This window comes from Phycodurus eques, chromosome 14 (genome assembly GCF_024500275.1).
Source record: "Phycodurus eques isolate BA_2022a chromosome 14, UOR_Pequ_1.1, whole genome shotgun sequence".
Classification (NCBI taxonomy): Eukaryota; Metazoa; Chordata; class Actinopteri; order Syngnathiformes; family Syngnathidae; genus Phycodurus; species Phycodurus eques.
The window spans coordinates 8,330,644-8,348,691 of NC_084538.1; the positions used below are offsets into that span (position 1 = coordinate 8,330,644).

The 18,048-nt window shown below is 40.3% G+C and overlaps 1 protein-coding gene and 1 long non-coding RNA gene across 3 annotated transcripts in view; one reads left to right on the plus strand and one right to left on the minus strand.

The window, feature by feature from the left end:
* The window catches only part of rps6ka1 (ribosomal protein S6 kinase a, polypeptide 1), a 53,285-nt gene that overhangs the window by 25,264 nt on the left and 9,973 nt on the right, over window positions 1–18,048 (minus strand). The window contains exon 2 of the mRNA XM_061695750.1: window positions 13,202–13,246. Coding sequence (XP_061551734.1) covers window positions 13,202–13,246 — 45 coding nt within the window. The remainder of the gene's footprint in view (window positions 1–13,201; window positions 13,247–18,048) is intronic.
* LOC133412494 (uncharacterized) lies at window positions 10,249–16,445 on the plus strand. 2 transcript variants are annotated; one of them, XR_009769776.1, is made up of 2 exons: window positions 10,249–10,518; window positions 14,424–16,445. It is a non-coding gene; the product is annotated as an uncharacterized LOC133412494 (long non-coding RNA). The 2 variants fall into 2 exon arrangements; XR_009769777.1 differs by lacking the exon at window positions 10,249–10,518 and adding an exon at window positions 11,269–11,352.

The window sequence follows — 18,048 nt, forward strand, 5'->3', positions numbered from 1 at the left end:
CAAAATCCGCCAACACAATTCATTTCAGGTTTGATAAAAAAATATTGTGCCTCCTAAATTCATCTAATTCTATTTACTCCTCTCACAATGCGGAAAATGAATTCCACGTCGGTTTGGGTGCGCAATCAAGAATGTGCCCGTTTTTGTATGTGTAAGTCCAGCCTGAAGAGTTTTTATGAATGTCATGTTCGGCTTGATGGCTTACATGCACTCATTTTGTACAGGACGTACAGTGAAGCACCCCTAGGTTGTGCAATTCTCCATGCAATATGTTACAGAAAAAATTATCACTAAAACGCCACACAATGTTGAAGTTTGAACCTCAGTTCAGCAAGAGTCAAAGTATCAACGCGGTTTTGAATGTTTTTGGAAATTTGTCCTTCAGCAGCTCCTTGCCAGTGTTCTTTTTTTTGTGTGTGTGTTTGACCATTTCTCCATATAAACAGCTGAAAGCGAATTGGCTTAAGTGCTTCATTTGATGGACCTTAATTGTTTCATCCTCCCCCCCCCCCTCGAGCAAGGGCGTATCCGAAGCTTGCTTATACCTTGATTTTTTGCTTAAAACTCAAAAGAAAAAACTAGAAAATCGACCAAACAACAGCTCGTAAAGTGAAAATTCTTAACTTGGGGCATTCTTATGTAAAGGCACCACTGTACCAGGGTCTCTGGAGAGCCTGCACACCCAAGTGTGAAATTTAACAAGCAATTACATTTCTGGATATCTGCATATTTCAAAAAATGTACCTGTGAGCGGAAATTATGACCTCACACTACATATAATGGTTAAATTAGCCAGTGGTGGCAGTGCACAAGCAAGCGCCATTCATTTGCAGTCTGGATACAAAGGAGTGAACACCTCCTGCTCTGAAGGAAGTCTCAGTCTCCACAAGTCTTCATTAACACCATAGTCTCTATATTTGTTTGTGAATCTTTTTTTTTTTTTTTTTTTTTTTTTAACAAGTTGGGTAGAGTGGTCACAAAAGTTGCTAAATATTGGGACAAAGTCACTTAGTGGGCAACGCTGAGGAGCTGCTCGCCATTGGTCGTCATGGTTATGAAAGCTGTACTTGGCAATAGCGTGAGACAGAACCTCCCCCCCAAAACAGAGTGATTTGAACCAGAGTGTGACATGGCTATTAAGAAGGCTGAATGTCAGGGACGTTTGAATAATAATTATAGAACATGTCACCTTTCATGAATGTATATGTTGAACGTTGTTGCTAGGGTAACCAGTTTCAAAGGTTGTTTGGCTCCTGTGTTCAGCAATGGAGAAATGTGTGTGTGTGTGTGTGTGTGTGAGAGCAGTAGCAGACCGAAATCATTTACAGGATTGATTGAAAATAGAGACAATAATATCATTTGTAGTAGGTTTGTGGAACAAAGAGAGGCAGGTAATCAATCACATGAGCATCCAGATTCATGGTAAGCATAAAGGACAAGAGCAACCGGTTGCCACATTCTCCTCAGTCCACCCTGAGAGGGAAAAGTGTGAAACTATGGCAACTGTGTTCCTCGTCTTTGTGAGGAGTGGCTGCGAGGACGGCGAGACCGTGTTTATGCAGGAAATGGGCCTGTACAGCAGCTTTCATATGCACCTTTGACAGATGAGCGCTGCCGTCCGGCACCCGAGCGGACACTCATCTCCATTTTAATTCCTCTGGTCAAATACCACCATGGCCTTTAAAGGTTTTGGGCGATGGAGCTTGTGAATAATCACCGACCCTCTCCTAGTCTGACAAATGTGATGAATGAGGCAAACTTAAAGACAAAAGAGTTATGAATGAAACTCAACGAGCAGCAGGGTTTATGACTACCAAGCGTACGTGTGTGTAAAAAAACAAAACAAAACATTTCTACTATTGCAGGGCTTGGCGACGCTGAGGACATGGTAACCATGACGACGACGGCTCCTGGCAGCCAAGGATGGATGGAGGAGGGGCTGCTGAAGGGAATGGATGGATGGACAGTTGGAATTATTGGAGCTTTTAGTCTGCTCAGGGACGCTGAGAAACCTTTAATTATTACATGCTGAGAGACTTGGAAAGAAAAACATGCTTGGAGACTTATTCATGTTATGCTGCATTGCAGAAAAACTGGGAAGTGCAATTCCTTGATTACCAAATTAAAAACGCAAATAAATTATTAAGTAACCCTTACATAATGTGCATTTTCAATTAATACTCTTGGCATGGAACGTACTCCATGCCAAGAGTATCTTCATAATAATTGTCTATATCAAATTATGAAGTACAATTTAAATTTTATCCTAATAGCCTTTTTGAATACTGGACTTAAAAACGAAAATTCCCCCCAAAACAGCAGTAACTTTAGTCTGATGGTTTTCAGCAGATTTAGGCCTCCCCACATTTATGTGGGGAGGCCTGACACAGCAGCTTAACGACGCCAGTACATTGCTAAGTGTACTTGGTGGCTTTGTGTTATTTTCTCGCAAAACTTAAAGAATTATGCAAAATATATACATATCAGTATGCAGCAATCATTTCAATAATTCTAACATCCAAGATGAAGGGTTCTAGTTGGAATTTTGGAATGAAACGGCTTAACACCAGGATCCCTCGCTGTACAAGACAAACAAAAAAAGCTTAATAGTCAAAACAGCAGGTGATTAACAATTTTCAAAAGACAATATGTGACTCGTTCAGGAGAGGTGAGCTCTATTATTGTACCTCCAAACACGTACAGTATCAGTTCCAGAATATGGGACTTTTTTGTCTTTAAGAATATCAAAATTGTCCCCAGAATATCATAGCACTTTCTACTCGTCCTCATGCTACTCACAGCAACATACTTGACAAACAAAATTACTGAGTTAAACCACAGTTGTGATCAACTTTTGCAGAAACACAATTTTTCCAAATAATGATGTATGACAAAACATTTTAAAGGGTGCAACTGGAGTGATCGGTGCTATGCGTAAAATATAAGACAGGATTTAGAGGTTTCCGCAAGCAGAGGGGCATGTAGGGTAATTGGGTTATAAAAGATTGCTCACTCAGTATGTGCGTCCGTACTCTTCTGTGCATGTGTGCGTGTGTGTGTGTGTGTGCGCTTGTCCAGTTGCTCTGCAGAGCCACCTTCTACCATTAACAGCAGATTCTGTAGATGATAAACACACAAGAGGGCGTCTGCTTCAGTCGAATACTGTACAAACGCCAACACACACACACGCACGCACGCACGCACACACGCACACACGCACACACACACACACAGAGAGAGAGATTTACAGACTTCAAGTCAAACCTCGTATGGAAACAATTGCGTACACACATGCGCGCACGCGCACACACACACACACACACACACACACTCAAACCTCTAAAAAGCATGCAGAAACAATCGAAACCAAGTTTGCAAAGACTAAGAAGCCATTTTTATTTGTGCTCATAATAAAACTCAATTAACGTGCCTTGTAAATACAACACGCGAGGTGTGAATGTGTGCGTGTGGACAAGCCCTGTTTTACATTGTGTTTGGAGCAATGTCCGTAGACCTCACGCAATGACGCCAATTTTTCCGTCGTGTTCCAAGGGGAATTGTAGGAAGAAGACAAACACGTTTACAGGTCACTCATGAAAGGTTTAAAAAAAAATAAAAATAAAAAAAAATAAGAAAAAATTCAACAGGCCTTCACAATGTCCAACTTCCTTCCTTCATGTTGAGCGGCCTCGCAGAAAACACTGGGACATTGAGTAGGCGAATGGCTCCAGACGTCTGGGGCCCTTTTAGCTAATTTCAATCGAAATCTAGGGAACTTTCTACTTTCTGAGGTAGTAGAGGAATAACAGAGGTGTAAGGCCGCCCGTGTGTAAGGTAATAAGGTAATTGCGGGACAGAAGTGTGAAGCTGAACACTTGACATGAACTTCTGCTGCCTGTGTTGAAAGCAGTTGTCAACACAATTGGCCGGCGTTGTAGTTTTCTGCAATATCTCGCCTTGTCTTGGTTGTGTGTAAAGGGCACAATTTGAGGAATGTCCAGTGTTCTATGACGGATATTATGCTGCAATTTTTCTTTTCAGGATCTGTGTTAAAGTAGCTATGGAGAACTGTTGATAATACGCCAAGTGATTTAAAACTTTCGGGTGAAGGTTAAAATAAAATGAAAAAAAAGAGTGTGTGTATATTAATGGGCGGGAAGAAATATTGATGAAGCAATGCAACACATCAACCCTTGCAAAGAATTCTCAATAAGCTGCAACATTATATAGAGATATTTTTAAGCTCGAAAAAAAAAATAGGTGCGCCAAAGGAATGCCACCCCCTCTTTGATTTGTTGATTAGCTTATGGGTGACCCCTGGATGTTGTGCTACTCTTATTGAATTGGAAAAACTTGAAAGGGGGATATGCAATTTTTCAAAATGCTAGCAAGATTTGAACCTAGTCTCATTTTAGTCCCCACCTTTTAATAGTTTCTATTATGGATCAGAATAATAAAGGCCTTATTGTATAACAGAGGTATTCAATAGGTGGCCTTTGTGGCCCCTGAACTGTTGCGGCCCTTTCCAATATGAAACAAGATCAGCTTTGTGTGCAGTTGACCACCTATTCACTGTCTACAGTGCGCGAGGCTGCGGAAGTATCAGGTGTCCGCTTGCCGCGTGGCAGGTGCTCCCTTGTTGAAAAATGTTTACTTCACTGCTATTCATTTCAAAGGGGAAAGATGATTTGAGAGTGTGTTTTCATTACGAACGTGGTCATGGAGTGAATTAAACTCTTATCTCAAGGCACAACCGTATATCGATACTGGGTGGTACATCATAGTAATATGTTGTGAATTACTGTGGTTTTCTCTGGCTTCCTTCCACATTCCAAAAAACATGCATGGTTAGTTCATCGAAGACTCTTCACTGTCAACAGGTGTAAATAAGAGTGTGAACGGTTGTTTGTCTATATGTGCCTTCTGGTTGGCTGGCGAAAAGTCCAGGGTGTCGCCCGACTCTCGCCCATAATCAGCTGGGACGGAATGCAGCTCACCTGCGACCCGAATGAGGACAAGCGCTACAGAAAATGGATGAATGGAAATATAATGATTCCAGCTCCTGTGTCTACACACGTGTATGTGTGTGTCATCAGTGTCCCCTCCTTGTTGTCCCACTGCGCTGTGATTATAACCACAGGCAGTTTTCCACCCGCTGTGACAAACCACCCGCGATTCTAATCATACCAGGAGAAATTAAAAGAAGTAATCTGCTGCGGGTGCTCCTCATCACGGCGCTCGTGACGACATTCGGTGAGCTTGAGGATGGAGTGGCGGCAGGGGAAGGAAGAAAGGGGAGCCCGCAGAAGATGGAGCGCATGGTGGATGGCAGGGTGTCTTTGTAGACATACACTATTGAGGTCAAGCGCTGACACCACCACGATCATGATTTAACACGTAATGACAAGAGATACTCGCACATCTTACACAGGACCACTGAGGCCATCGTTTCCATTATTTTCATTAGGGATGGCCAATTGATTACCTTCCTTCATCTACTACGGGGACATTTTTACACCAAATTAGGAGATGCTTTTTATTTTTGCAGGGATGAGAGAATGTCTCTGTGTTCTGAACTTCTGTTTCCATCCTAGTGTATCTGATGAAAACATGGGTGTCAAAGTCATTTTCATCGCGGGCCACATCATAGTGATGGCTTCCCTCGGAGGGCCTTTATGATTGTGAAAACCATATAAATGTATCATCACTTCATAATAATATCAAACAATTGATCATGCAATGGATTATTTTTTATCTATTACCAATTAAATATATTTGAAATAAGAAGTCATGGAAAATTGTGGCACGCAATGATATCAGTATACAAGAATTGTTTACTCGTGTTAAGAAGGAATCAAAAATACCATAAGGCAAAAATTACACCATGCTCTACACTCGATAAAAATGGAAAACATGAACGCATCATTGACAACTCCCCCCCAAAAAAGGTTTACACTGTACTATAATTGTTTATAGGACTATGTTTACCTAAATGAAGCTCCTCAACACACTTCAGCACCAAAGCAATACAGCACAAAAACAGTGAATATGTGAGTTTTTCAGAAAATAATAGAAGATAAATTCCCCTTAAAACATCTGTGATTAGATGAATGCCGAACTGTGAATATGCGGCTGTGTGTTACATTTCGCCACTTAGTTATTAAACTATTGGTCAGCTAATTATGTTCCCAAAATCTACGCATCAATTTTCTATTCCGCTTATCCTCACTTGGATCACGAGTGAGCAGGAGCCTATCCCAGCTGACTTTGGGCGAGAGGCAGGATACACCCTGGACTGGTCGCCAGCCAACACATTTAGACAAACTCATCGACACTCACATTCCCTCTAGTTAAAATTATAGAGCAGCAGTAGAAATGCTGAACAGTGCAGAAAGGAACTACACATCTGTGAAATTGCGAAAGTAAGAATATTTTAGGGCTGGCATCAACAGGAAGAAGAAACACTGGTGATGTTGTTTCCCGCAAAGTTTGTCAGTTCCCTTATGTCATCTGCGTTTACACGTGGTTCCACTTTAACAGTGGCACAAAGGATTACCGGGGTGCATTAAATACAGGTGACAACGCGAAAGCCAAAGTGATGCCATCAGTCAGTGACTACCCTGCTCCCCCCTCCTCCTGACCTTCCTGTGGAATGTGGAGTGTTTGGTTCTGCTGGGCTCTGAGGAATGTCTATGCTTTGTTAGTGCACGCCTCTCACACCGCTCGCCGGGAATCGCGGTATGTTTGACTTCAACACACACACGCGATCATCCTTACGCATAGCGGTTTGTCTGACAGTTTCCCAGTGGTGAGCCCGGCAGGAAAACGGAAAGCTGGAAAGCGCGGCTCCAGCTGACCACCATCTGTCAGGAGGGTCGTGCTTTCCAGGAAGCATTTTGTTATTTATTTAACCTCTACAAACCGAGGAAACCCCGCACAGAATGCCTGGATTCTTACAGAAACAGTCAGAAGCGACAGAGATGTTGACCACAAGCAAAAAAAAAAAAAAAAAAAAAAAGAAAAAAAAAAAAAACTTTAAGTTGCCTGTAAAAAAACACCCACCAGCCAAACCACTATGTACACCTGCAAAATCTGAAGATATCCAATATAATAACTGGATTCCAAAAACTTCCTTTACAAAAATAATCTCACAGTTTTGATTGATGAAGTGTTAATTTAACAATATGTTTATTATTGTGGATCACAGCAGAATCATACCAAAGCTATATTTTTGCTACATAAAATAGATTATTTTCTTTTTAAAGGCATATAAATCAGCGCAAAAACTGACAGATATTATAATTGCATCCTTTTTTTTTTTTTTTTTTTTTAATAAAAGCATTTTCGGGGTTGGTTACCCCACTCCCCCTCCAAAAAAACTATCAAAAAACTAAAACAAAACAAGAAGTTAAAAAAAATGTAAAAATAAAAAAATAAAAAAAATAAAAGAATCAATGGGCACGCAACCAAAAATATGCGGGAGTCCACTGTACTTGTTGTAGTACCCTCGCCACTGGGAAAAGAGCCACAGTCACCGATGCACTTTTTAGCTCTTTACTGAATGATGGGAGAACAGTAAAAAAATAAGTTTGTGTTTGAGGCACGTGGAAGGGGATTAAAATATATATATATATATATATTCCCCCCGCCCTAAATTCCGGATTTTCAAGAATAGCGGATATATCCACCGCAATAATCACGGGTTGACTCTAATGGAAGGGGTAATTTGGCAGAGGATTAAAAAGGAATAGTCCTCAATACTGAAAGTGAGAGCTGGGCCAAAGTTCCAAGGACAACACCGTTGCATCTCGGTAAGTATCTCGATAAAAGCACAAATACAGGACCTTATTTTTGCATACTGGCATCAATGGAAGCATCCATGACATATAGAATGAAAAATGTTGTTTAATAAAAAATTTCTCATGCCTCATAATCCAAAATATTTACAGGCAAACAAACAAATCCCCTGATAATAAAAAGGTTCTAAACCCCCCTCTGTCGTTGCTATTATGTTGATGTGCAGCAAACGTGCCCATCATAATGCACAGATAATGCAGCAACCAGAATGACCAACATGTAATCTCATAAACGAAGATTAAAATGACGCCGTGACGACCGCCGGGGTGTTCAAGTTCAAGTCCTACCAACAGAGAGGTCACGTTTGTTGGCGACTCTAAGGGCCGTTCCCATGACGACCACATGCGCGAGCACACGCTTAGGAGTCTTATGGCTAAGTAATGAGTCGCCTTGACTTTGCAGTTTCCTGGCTTACAAATCTCCGCACTCACCCTGGGCTCCGACCGCTGGTCAAGTACGGTGCCTACACACTCGCTCTCTCCTCTGGTAAATATTTAATCAGGTCTACAAACACTTGACACTGAGGCTGCTATGAGCCCTCTGATCAACATGGGCATGCAGGGGAATGCATTATACAGAACAGGGGACACCATTAGTAGCGTGTGGGCCTGTTCTAAAAATAGCTCACCAGTGATGGAACACTGTGATTTCCTAGGGATGTTTTAGAAGTCATCATTTGATGTAAACACTTGTAGAAACTTATAGAAACAAAGTGATATATAGATACTGTAAATGGCTGAAAAGTGCATTGGAGACTGTGGCTCTCCTTTTTTACATGCGTGGGCATTAAAGTATGTCAGCATACATTAAAAATCCATACAAAATGGTCACTTAAATTATTATTTTTTTAAAATAGTGCAATATGGGGGGACATGATCAATGACTCTCAACATAGTGGGGAAACATTGCGTGTCCAAAGTAATATGTTATCTTGTAAACTAAAATGGTGAGGTTACGCTATTGACATGAGGCCTCAACCCTCCTAGCTCGGGATTCAAAAGGTGCGGCATGCAGGCTTCCTCTTGTGGTACGTCAAAGAATCACGAATCACCAAACTGTTTTACTTTTGAATAATTGTTATAGTAAATAGAATGCTAGCCCATCATTACAGGAACCATGTTGCTCCTTAGGTCCTCTCTCGATTGTCAGTCGATGCGGTTTATGACCTATGCTTGCCGAGCTGCATGCGTTAGCTTAAAGCTTCTATTTGTTTTGCATCATTTCCTTGAGTGACTTTGCATTATGTAAGATTCAATCTTCAAAGGCATAGTCTGATTCTGTCTGTAATTTAGCTTGGATGATTTAAAAATAAAACACAGATTAGCCGACTCCTATATCTTCTGTTATGCTCTAATGAGACAATTTTGCAGAATTTCTGTGTGAAAGAGGCTCGAGTTTCTATACGCTTTACTCAAATTATTCCCACGCAGCCCTAAAATGCTGAAGTTTGTGTAGATGCCGACCGTTCCTCTCCAGGATAACGCTTCCTTTTTCAACGCCTCATCATCTTCACTTATGGCCTTTATCAGCGTTGCACTGTGACTTCTTTTTAATTGCGCCGTTTAGCTGATTCTATTCGCTCAGCAGCTAACTGCAGTGGAAAAATAAGAAGCCATTAGCTACGATCTCTGGTGCATTACCTCGTTCTAATTTTTGCCCTCCGGCCTCATGCCGCAGTGGGGAGAGAATTATGTAACAAAGAAGGAAAGAGCAGGCCTGCATTAAACGTAAAATAAAGCATCGGCCAAATCGTGGTTGGTCACATCCATTATATGTTATTGGTGGAAAACCCTTTTCCTCTCAGTTGTGATTAAGTCAAGTTAATTTAAATAACAAAGAAAAGATTTCCACCAAGGTTTAAACATTTATCACCAGCAAAAACCATCAATGAGTAAACTTTGGAAGAGGTAGTAACATTTTGTTCACTTGGCTCCTGGAAGGGGGGGGGGGAAAAGAAATCTGGATGAACTGGTCTTTTTCCTTTTAGTCATTAAGCATATCCATAAGCACAACAATATACCAACGACAACCTGATTTGATGAAGTTTCACTTATTTCAAACTTTAAAATTGTGATAGTTTTTCCAAATTCTTCAAACCAATCTGGCCAAGTGGTTGAACCCTGAAGTTTAGGGTTCAAATCTCAGCTTTGGCCTTGCAGTGTATAGTTTACATGGTTTCTTAATGCTTGTGTGCTTGCGAGAGAACATACTCATAAACCCTTCAGAGAACTATCAGCTAACTGGTTACAATTTTATTGGTTTTATTTCCTTTTACGACTGCTTGCATTGCTCAGAGGAAACAGCTCTAAATCCCCACAGTGCACTCGCTGATGCTTAGTGGCTAAACAGACAAATAAACAGCAAAAAGACACAGTCAGTGACAGGATGGTGAGCACATAACGCAACACTTTGTGGCTAAAGAGCAGTACATGTTGTCCATGAGTGACATGAAAAACAGCACTACCTCAGTAGTTGCAGGAAACCGCGGCAAACACATGGCACGGAATGCATTAAGACACGCTGACGAACAATGACAATGGAGGCCACCGTGAGTCTCCTGTAATAACGTCTCAAAAAGTATAAACGAGGAGACTGAGGGTACGCTGCCGTAAAGTGGAGACTGTGGAGTATAATGCTGCGGACCTATGCCACAGAAATTGGGTAAGCTAATGTTCACGAGTGTTGATTTTTGTAATTTATCGCCGCGTATCCTCGTCGATGTGACGATGATGAATCCGATCAACTAATGAGTGACCAGCAATGGTTTACGTCACCCATATACTGTATTTTCCGAACTATAAGTCGCTTCGGAGTATAAATCGCACCAGCCAAAAAATGCATAATAACGAAGGAAAAAACATAAGTCGCACTGGAGTATAAGTCGCATTTTTGGGGGGAAATTTATTTGATAAAATCCAACACCAAGAACATTCATCTTGAAAGGCAATTTAAAATAAAAATAGAATAGAGAACAACAGGCTGAATAGGTGGACGGTATGCTAACGTAACACATTCAGCTAACGTTACATGACGCATAAACAACGAACTGAGAACGTGCCTGGTATGTTAACGTAACATATGAACAGTTATTCAGATAACTATAGCATAAAAAACATGCTAACAAGTTTACCAAACCATCAGTGTCACTCCAAATCTCTCAATCCAATGAAATCTTCGTCCTTGGTGTCACTTCTAAACAACTTCGTCAACTCCGGAGGTAGACGATGCGCCGCTTCCTCTTCTACGTTGTCAGTTGCAGTTCCAATTATTCCAGCCTTTCTGAATCCCGACAGGATGGTTTCGGTTGTCACTGAAGCCCATGCTTTGTCGATCCATCCAATGACTTACAGGAAAGTTGCATGGCGGATTCTCCCGGTTGCCATGAAGCTGTGCTCTCCATCCATCATCCACTGCACAAGACTGTCTTAAAGCTCCGATTCACAGAGATATCAAGTGCCTGGAGTATTTTGGTTAAGCCTCCAGGGATGATGGCAGGTATGGAGTTGAAAACTTTTAATTTATTTTTGAACTGTGGTGTGATGCGCGCTCGTATGCTATCCATCACATCCGGACGCATAGTGTAGCACTTCGTAAGCCATAAATTCATCATTTCTTGATCCATCCACCCGTTCTCATTCACAGCAACTGAGGGGGATTGAATTTTTGGCATGGTTTTTCATTTGAAAATGACCATTGGTGGCAATTTTGATCATGCCAGCACCACTGAGGTGTGATTTCTCATGACCAGTTGTTACTATAGTCACACTCTTTTGCCCTCTCTCTGCGACACTTCGGCCCATGGGAATGTCAAACGTGAGGGGGACATCGTCCATCTTAATAATATGATCCGGTGTCACGTTGTGCTCAGTTACATGCTTTTCAAAGAACTCACGGAAACTGTCGACCTTGGCTTGGAAGTCTGCTGGCAGTTTTTGGGACATCGTTGTCCTTGCTCTGATAGAGATCGAGACGCTGCGATTAATCCTTTCTGAGACAACGTCAATGTCCTTACTGAGAAACAAACCCATTACGCTGTAGAAAGTCAATCTCCCTGTAGCAGCATCGAATGCAGGACTCTTATAAAGTAATGCAGAATAAGCAGGTCCAATCACTCAAGTGTTGTCCATTCAATTAGTGCAACATGTAAGACATGATTCCAGCAATACGTGGCAGTAATTTAATATTATTAAGAGTGTGTTGCAATGCAGGATAAGCACATTGGAAGTAAGGTATTAGATGTGATAAACGAAGGGCCACGTAGTAATAATTTGGACATTTCCCCATGTGCTGACCCCAATCACAGGATGTCAGTATATACTAAAAGATGCTAGACAAGCTTCACAAACAGTCCCCCACTCCATTCAGTTCACAAGGACTGGACACAAAAGCGAACATGAACATGGTGCCCCTGCAGAACAACACAGGAGGAAATAGGATCATGTTCCAAAGGGCCAGACTATAATGGAGGCTGGGGAGGAGAGAAAAAAAAAAAAAGGGCTGACTCACCCATTCTTTACGAGCACCGTGCAAGATTGTGCGTGCGTGTTTGTGACGTGATCATAGGCTAACAGGACAGCTGAGGACACTGCGTGGGAGCTAAACCTCAATGCAATGACCCTGATGTACCACTGCAACACTATTGAGCCTCCAGTAGAGATGAACACGATCAGGGCATATCAAATTTAATTTCGAGCTACCTCCAATGTTCAACTAATACCTAGAAGGGACACATTTAGCCAAGTTTAAGTTGATTGCTGTTTAACTGTACATATATGCACTTTTATGTCATCTTATTACATTGTATTGAACAGCTTTTAAGTAAATATGCTGCAAATTCAACATATGACTATTTTCAGTTCTTTAAAACCTGTCAAATGTCTTGAAACATGTAATAATTTGGTAAAGTGCATTTTACATTTTTTGTTTTTCAAACACCACTTTTTTTTTTTTTTTTTTTTTTTAGTATTATTATTATTAATTTATTTTAAGCCTGTCCTGTTCAGCTGCATGGCCTTGCAGATCTGTATGCCTTTGTGCTGGAACAGTTTTGCTGTGCAACAGGGGAGTTGGAAATACTCCCTCTGCTTAGTTTTAATTATTTTTTATTATTCTGATGTTTGTTGAAAATGCAGCCAGACAGAAAAGGGGTTTATTCTGGGAGTTTTATTAAAATAAAAATAAAAATTACATTCTGATGCTTAAGGACTTCCGACTGTCATTTGTATCAACTATTTCTGAAAATCATAGAAACATATAATTTGCAAAATAATATGGAACGTAGTGTAATTAGGTGGGTGTTAAGATGCACATTTGATTGCTTGTGCGTGTGTGGGCATGTTCCTACCTTGACAGCAGATGTGACTCCATCCTCAGCAGTGCTCTGGCCATTCTGTCAGAGAGCAGAGTTAAGAAAATTGTCAGTGTGTGTGTGTGTGTGTGTTTTGGAATAGTGCACAGAGCGTGCACATGCATACAAAGGCAGAAGACTAACACGAGAAGGAGAACATTTGCAAGACAACGTGGGCTGCACGAGTCCGCCGTAACACTTTGCTCCTCCACTAACGAGGCTGCTAATAATCTACAACTGACACAAATGTGCGTCCTTCGTGTCCTGCCTTGCAGGTGATCTGCGGTACAATGTGTAATCAGTGTTATGTACAGGAGGAAAAAACTGTGGAAAAGCAGCTGGTGATGTTCACAAACGGTTGGCAAACCTTGAATATAGATAAACGGAACCTTCATTCTCAGAGGGTAACCATGCCACTAAGCAAAAAAAAAAAAAAAAAAAAAACAGTAAATGACCCTTCCGCAAATGTTTATTATTGCTTATAGTAATAGTTTAAACCGTAAACAACAGTTTAATATCATTTCAAAGTCATCTTAAACATCAGCTTTAATACCAACAGCTTACAAATTATTTGATTTAAAAAAACTCAAACCGGATATGCACGTTCATGCAGAAAGACTCGCCCTAATTTCCACTAACAACCCAGGCTAAACTTGGCTCCTCCCCTACATACAAAACTTCTCTCTCAGTCAAGCTGTATCACCGCAACATGTTTCCTTGTTTCAACTTTTAATCTAAAAGGCTTCTTCAGTTCTAAATTGTGTGGAGTCTCCCCATACCTGTATATGCCTCTGGATAGATGGTGTGCCCCCCTTGGGGTGGTCACAATAGAGGAGGAGGAGTTGTAGTCTGGCATGGCTGGTGAACAACCATCCTGCATATCAACACTTTGAAGTTTAGACCTGAAGAAGCCTTTTGAATTAAAGGCGAAACATTGTCAAGTAACAAGAATAGTCTCGTTGCCACGATTTAACCTTTCCGAATTCTGTGAAAAGGTGCCATTTTCAGCAAATAGCTGGGGATAGATTTCACACACACACAAAAAATGCACAGATGTGAATAGTTAACCTCATATATGTGGGGTTCCACTGTATCACATAATACATGACATCAGCATATCACCTGTGTCCTCACTAGACTTCATTTCAGGCATTATCAAAGCATTGTTTTAATGCAGAGGAGATTTTTTTGTGACCGGTTTGCTTTTTGTAACTTTTAGCAACAATTTTTCTGGTGGTTAGAGAGGAAGAATGTGAGAAGAGAGGATATCCACTGCAAGTTACCGTGAAGTAAATGGACAACGCAGAAAGACTCCGGGCGAGTCCCAAGTACTCCTGTCCAGCATTAGTGAGTAATTCAGTGTTGTAATAGTTGGAGATGATCGCCAGCAGTCATGTAGATTACTGAGTAGAAGAGATGTTTACTGGTTTCATTTGGGTAGGTTTCTACTTCCTGGTTTGTTCCCATTCCGGTTCACATGTCAAATGTTTGGACTCTGATTTGGAGATTTTCTTTGATTTCCTGGCAATCTGATTGTACAGCTTGACAAGAAGGAGCACAGAGTGAAAGTTTTTTTTATTACTGAGGTTAGTTTTGCAACGATGTAGAACTGCATTGCATTCTACAAAGAGCTTTCTTGAATTGTGTCAAAACTGAGCATAAGCATATTTATAGAAGCAAATTTTTTGATGAAGCTCTTGTATTGTATGTCTTTCAAACAGGTGACGAGCGAGACCATTTTTCATGAAAAATAAGAAAATTGCAAAGAGTAATAGAATAGCAGACTATTAGTCCCACAGCGGGAACATTCCTGTTTTACAGCAGCAAACTTGACAGTACACACACACTAATAATACGCACACAAGGCGTGAGAAACGTTCCTGGACCCGTGTCACAAAAGATATATTTCAAATCTACCAATCACTGAGACAGTGTGAGTAAAAAAAAAATCATGGGGTTTCAAAATTGCTATGTTTTGATTGTGACAATGACATTTTTTTATTTTTATTTTTTTTTAATAAATGGTAATAAATAAATAAATAGATAATAATGTATAGGGCAGACACCAAAGACGTGTTGTCCGGTCTCATTTAGATCAGTTAGAGTTGCTCGTGTTGCGGCGACCCCGAGAGAGACGCAATGGTACGTCAAAGACTGCTGACTCATGACATTTTAGCGGCAACTTTGCCGCTTTGCTGCCTCTTCACATTTGGGAGAATAGAGCAGTTGTTTACTCTTTGTGGGGCTCATCTCGAGAGGGTGACTCATGCGCCGCTACATGTCCAACTATACACAGGAAACATCAGTATGTGAGCATGAATACGTTAAGTATTACTACAGCATATAAGTGCTACTGTACTAAGGATATTTTGCTAATCATCTGATGTCACATTGTACTTCTTTAAGACCGTAAACTTACAATAAACAACGCCTTTGTTAGTTGCAACAGAGAAGTAACATTTTGCCATAGCTGCTTCAAGACACAAATAATCAACAATCAGTTTAACACAATTCAAGGAATTATTAGTGATCATTCTAAGTAGGAAGACATTCAGGGCCATTAGACATTCTAATCGTCTTTGGAGGTGTGCCTACTGCATGCACCACATGCACAAATCTGCTACAGTTACAAATGTAGTTTGGCGGCTTGGTAATGACGTGTCGCCTCCACAAGCGAAAATACAATCAATGCTTTTACTGTTTTATGGGTGTTTGCCTTTTTCCTCACACACTGGGCTAGTAGTAGGTGCTAGCTAGCTACCATAATTCATAATCCTTGGGGTAATTTGACGAAGTTAATTAAGTTACCTGGGAACTGAAAAGAAAAAAAGTCTCCTTTGATAGGAGATCATTTTTTTACTTTTCACACTGAAATGTGATTTAAAACGTATAATTTATTTTGCATACAAGAAGAAAGAAAAACAACATATCCTGGAATTCTGCTCCCATTTTGGGCCAAGAACACCCCCCTCCTGATGAATTCCCCAAATTCCACAATTCCACTTTTACTGCAGGCTTTCTGTATAAGAAAAACAGAAGTTGCTCCAACCCCGAGTTGAGACTTAATTAAAGCCACGACTAAAAGGGACGTCACTCAAGCCATTTCCTCCAGGCAAACTTAAAACGCCTTGTGACCACTAAATTAATTAACTTGTAAATCCAGTTAAGCCATTCAAACGAGCACTGTGGTCCTTTAATGACGTACAATGTTGTAACAGTAATGTTAAAAGGGTAAATGGACCATCGCTGGTGAAAAAATAAAACACCACAAAGTCAAATATTCTTGCGTATGGCAACACCCTACATAACAAATTCACCCTTTTCTGCTTTTTGATGGTGGATTTTAACTCAAAATGGGCGAGCGTGTGCTCTTTCACATCCTCTGTACCCTCTTCCTTTGCCTGCTTCCTGTAGACTGTGCACTCTAAGGCAGGCAGTCGACACAATGACAAAGTGGCCTTGATAACCAAAAGCTAAACAAAGACTGCGAGACGTGTCCTGTCCTTTTCTATATTCTCTTTAATGCAATGAAATGCATTTGAAAATTGGTTATTTTAATCTATGGGTGTTCACTGGCTGTTGAATTGAATTGGATCTAAAAGCGCTGATATTTTGCGGACCTGCTTATTGGACTTTGAAAGAGGCGAGTCAATTCAGCCTAAATGCTCCAGTTATATAATCTCTGAGATCAATTAAGTGACAAACCTCAGGAATATTTGAGGATAATTTAAGGAAACCAAGAGAAAGTCAGTAAGAAATAATCTGACCTCCTTTACAACAGTATTTTTGATGCAACAAAGACAGGGTCAGGTCGAAGAAACAAAGCCTTTTGGATTATATGTGAAATGCCTTAACAACCAAGAAGAGTGTTGTTGTGTCAGTTCAACTTTTGCAGACGTCTTTTAATAAATATTTCAAGCTGCATCTAGACTGCAAGTCTTTCACACCTTCTCTGGTCCAAATAAGTTGATAGGGTTGTACAGTATTTTGTTACTCAAAAGAAAGTCCAAGCGAGCACAACGCGTGACAACAAACCAGGTAACACGACACACTTCTTATATTAATCACAATAATGTAAATGGGAATAAAGTTTGGTTTGCACACTACTGACAAACAGCGCAAATTAGAAGCAAAATTTACTTTTGTTTATCAATAATCTACCAGGCTACTTTGTTGAATATGGGAGATGTTGGATTGTAGCACAACCGAACCACAGTTGAATATGTTTGGGAGTCGGGATTGGTTGAATTGCTAAGCACCCAAGTTCAATTACTGTGTGTACAGCTCACAAATCGAAAAAAAGAATAATGGTATTACAACCTCATAATTGATGCTTAAATCAGATTTCTTTTTGAGACTATTTCAATTTACATTTATATACCGAAGCTTATGGAACAACTACACTTTTTCTACACGTCAGTACAAAAAGTGACAGTTCACCTTGGTATTGTTCTGTCAATCATCGTTCTGGGTAGGGATGGGTATCAAACTACAAATTAGTTTACATTTATCAATGAATGATTTATTTATCTTATTTTTTTTAAATATTTGTATATGCAGTTCAGCTGCCGTAAAATACCGGAAAAGTGTGTTTCTATTTTTTTGAGCACAGAGGAGTAAAAAAAAAAATATCACATTGTTCTTTACACAAAAACAAACTAGTTAAGAGGGCTAGTCGCTCGTAATTTAGTCTGTTAGTTGTAGCCAAACAGTGAACTGCATTTTCCCTCAATTGCTGCGAGATGACTAATTGACAATAAAATCCACACAATCAACTGACTCATTGATAAATTGATTAATAATTCTATTACTTTTCCCATCCCTAATACAAATCACGCGTACTA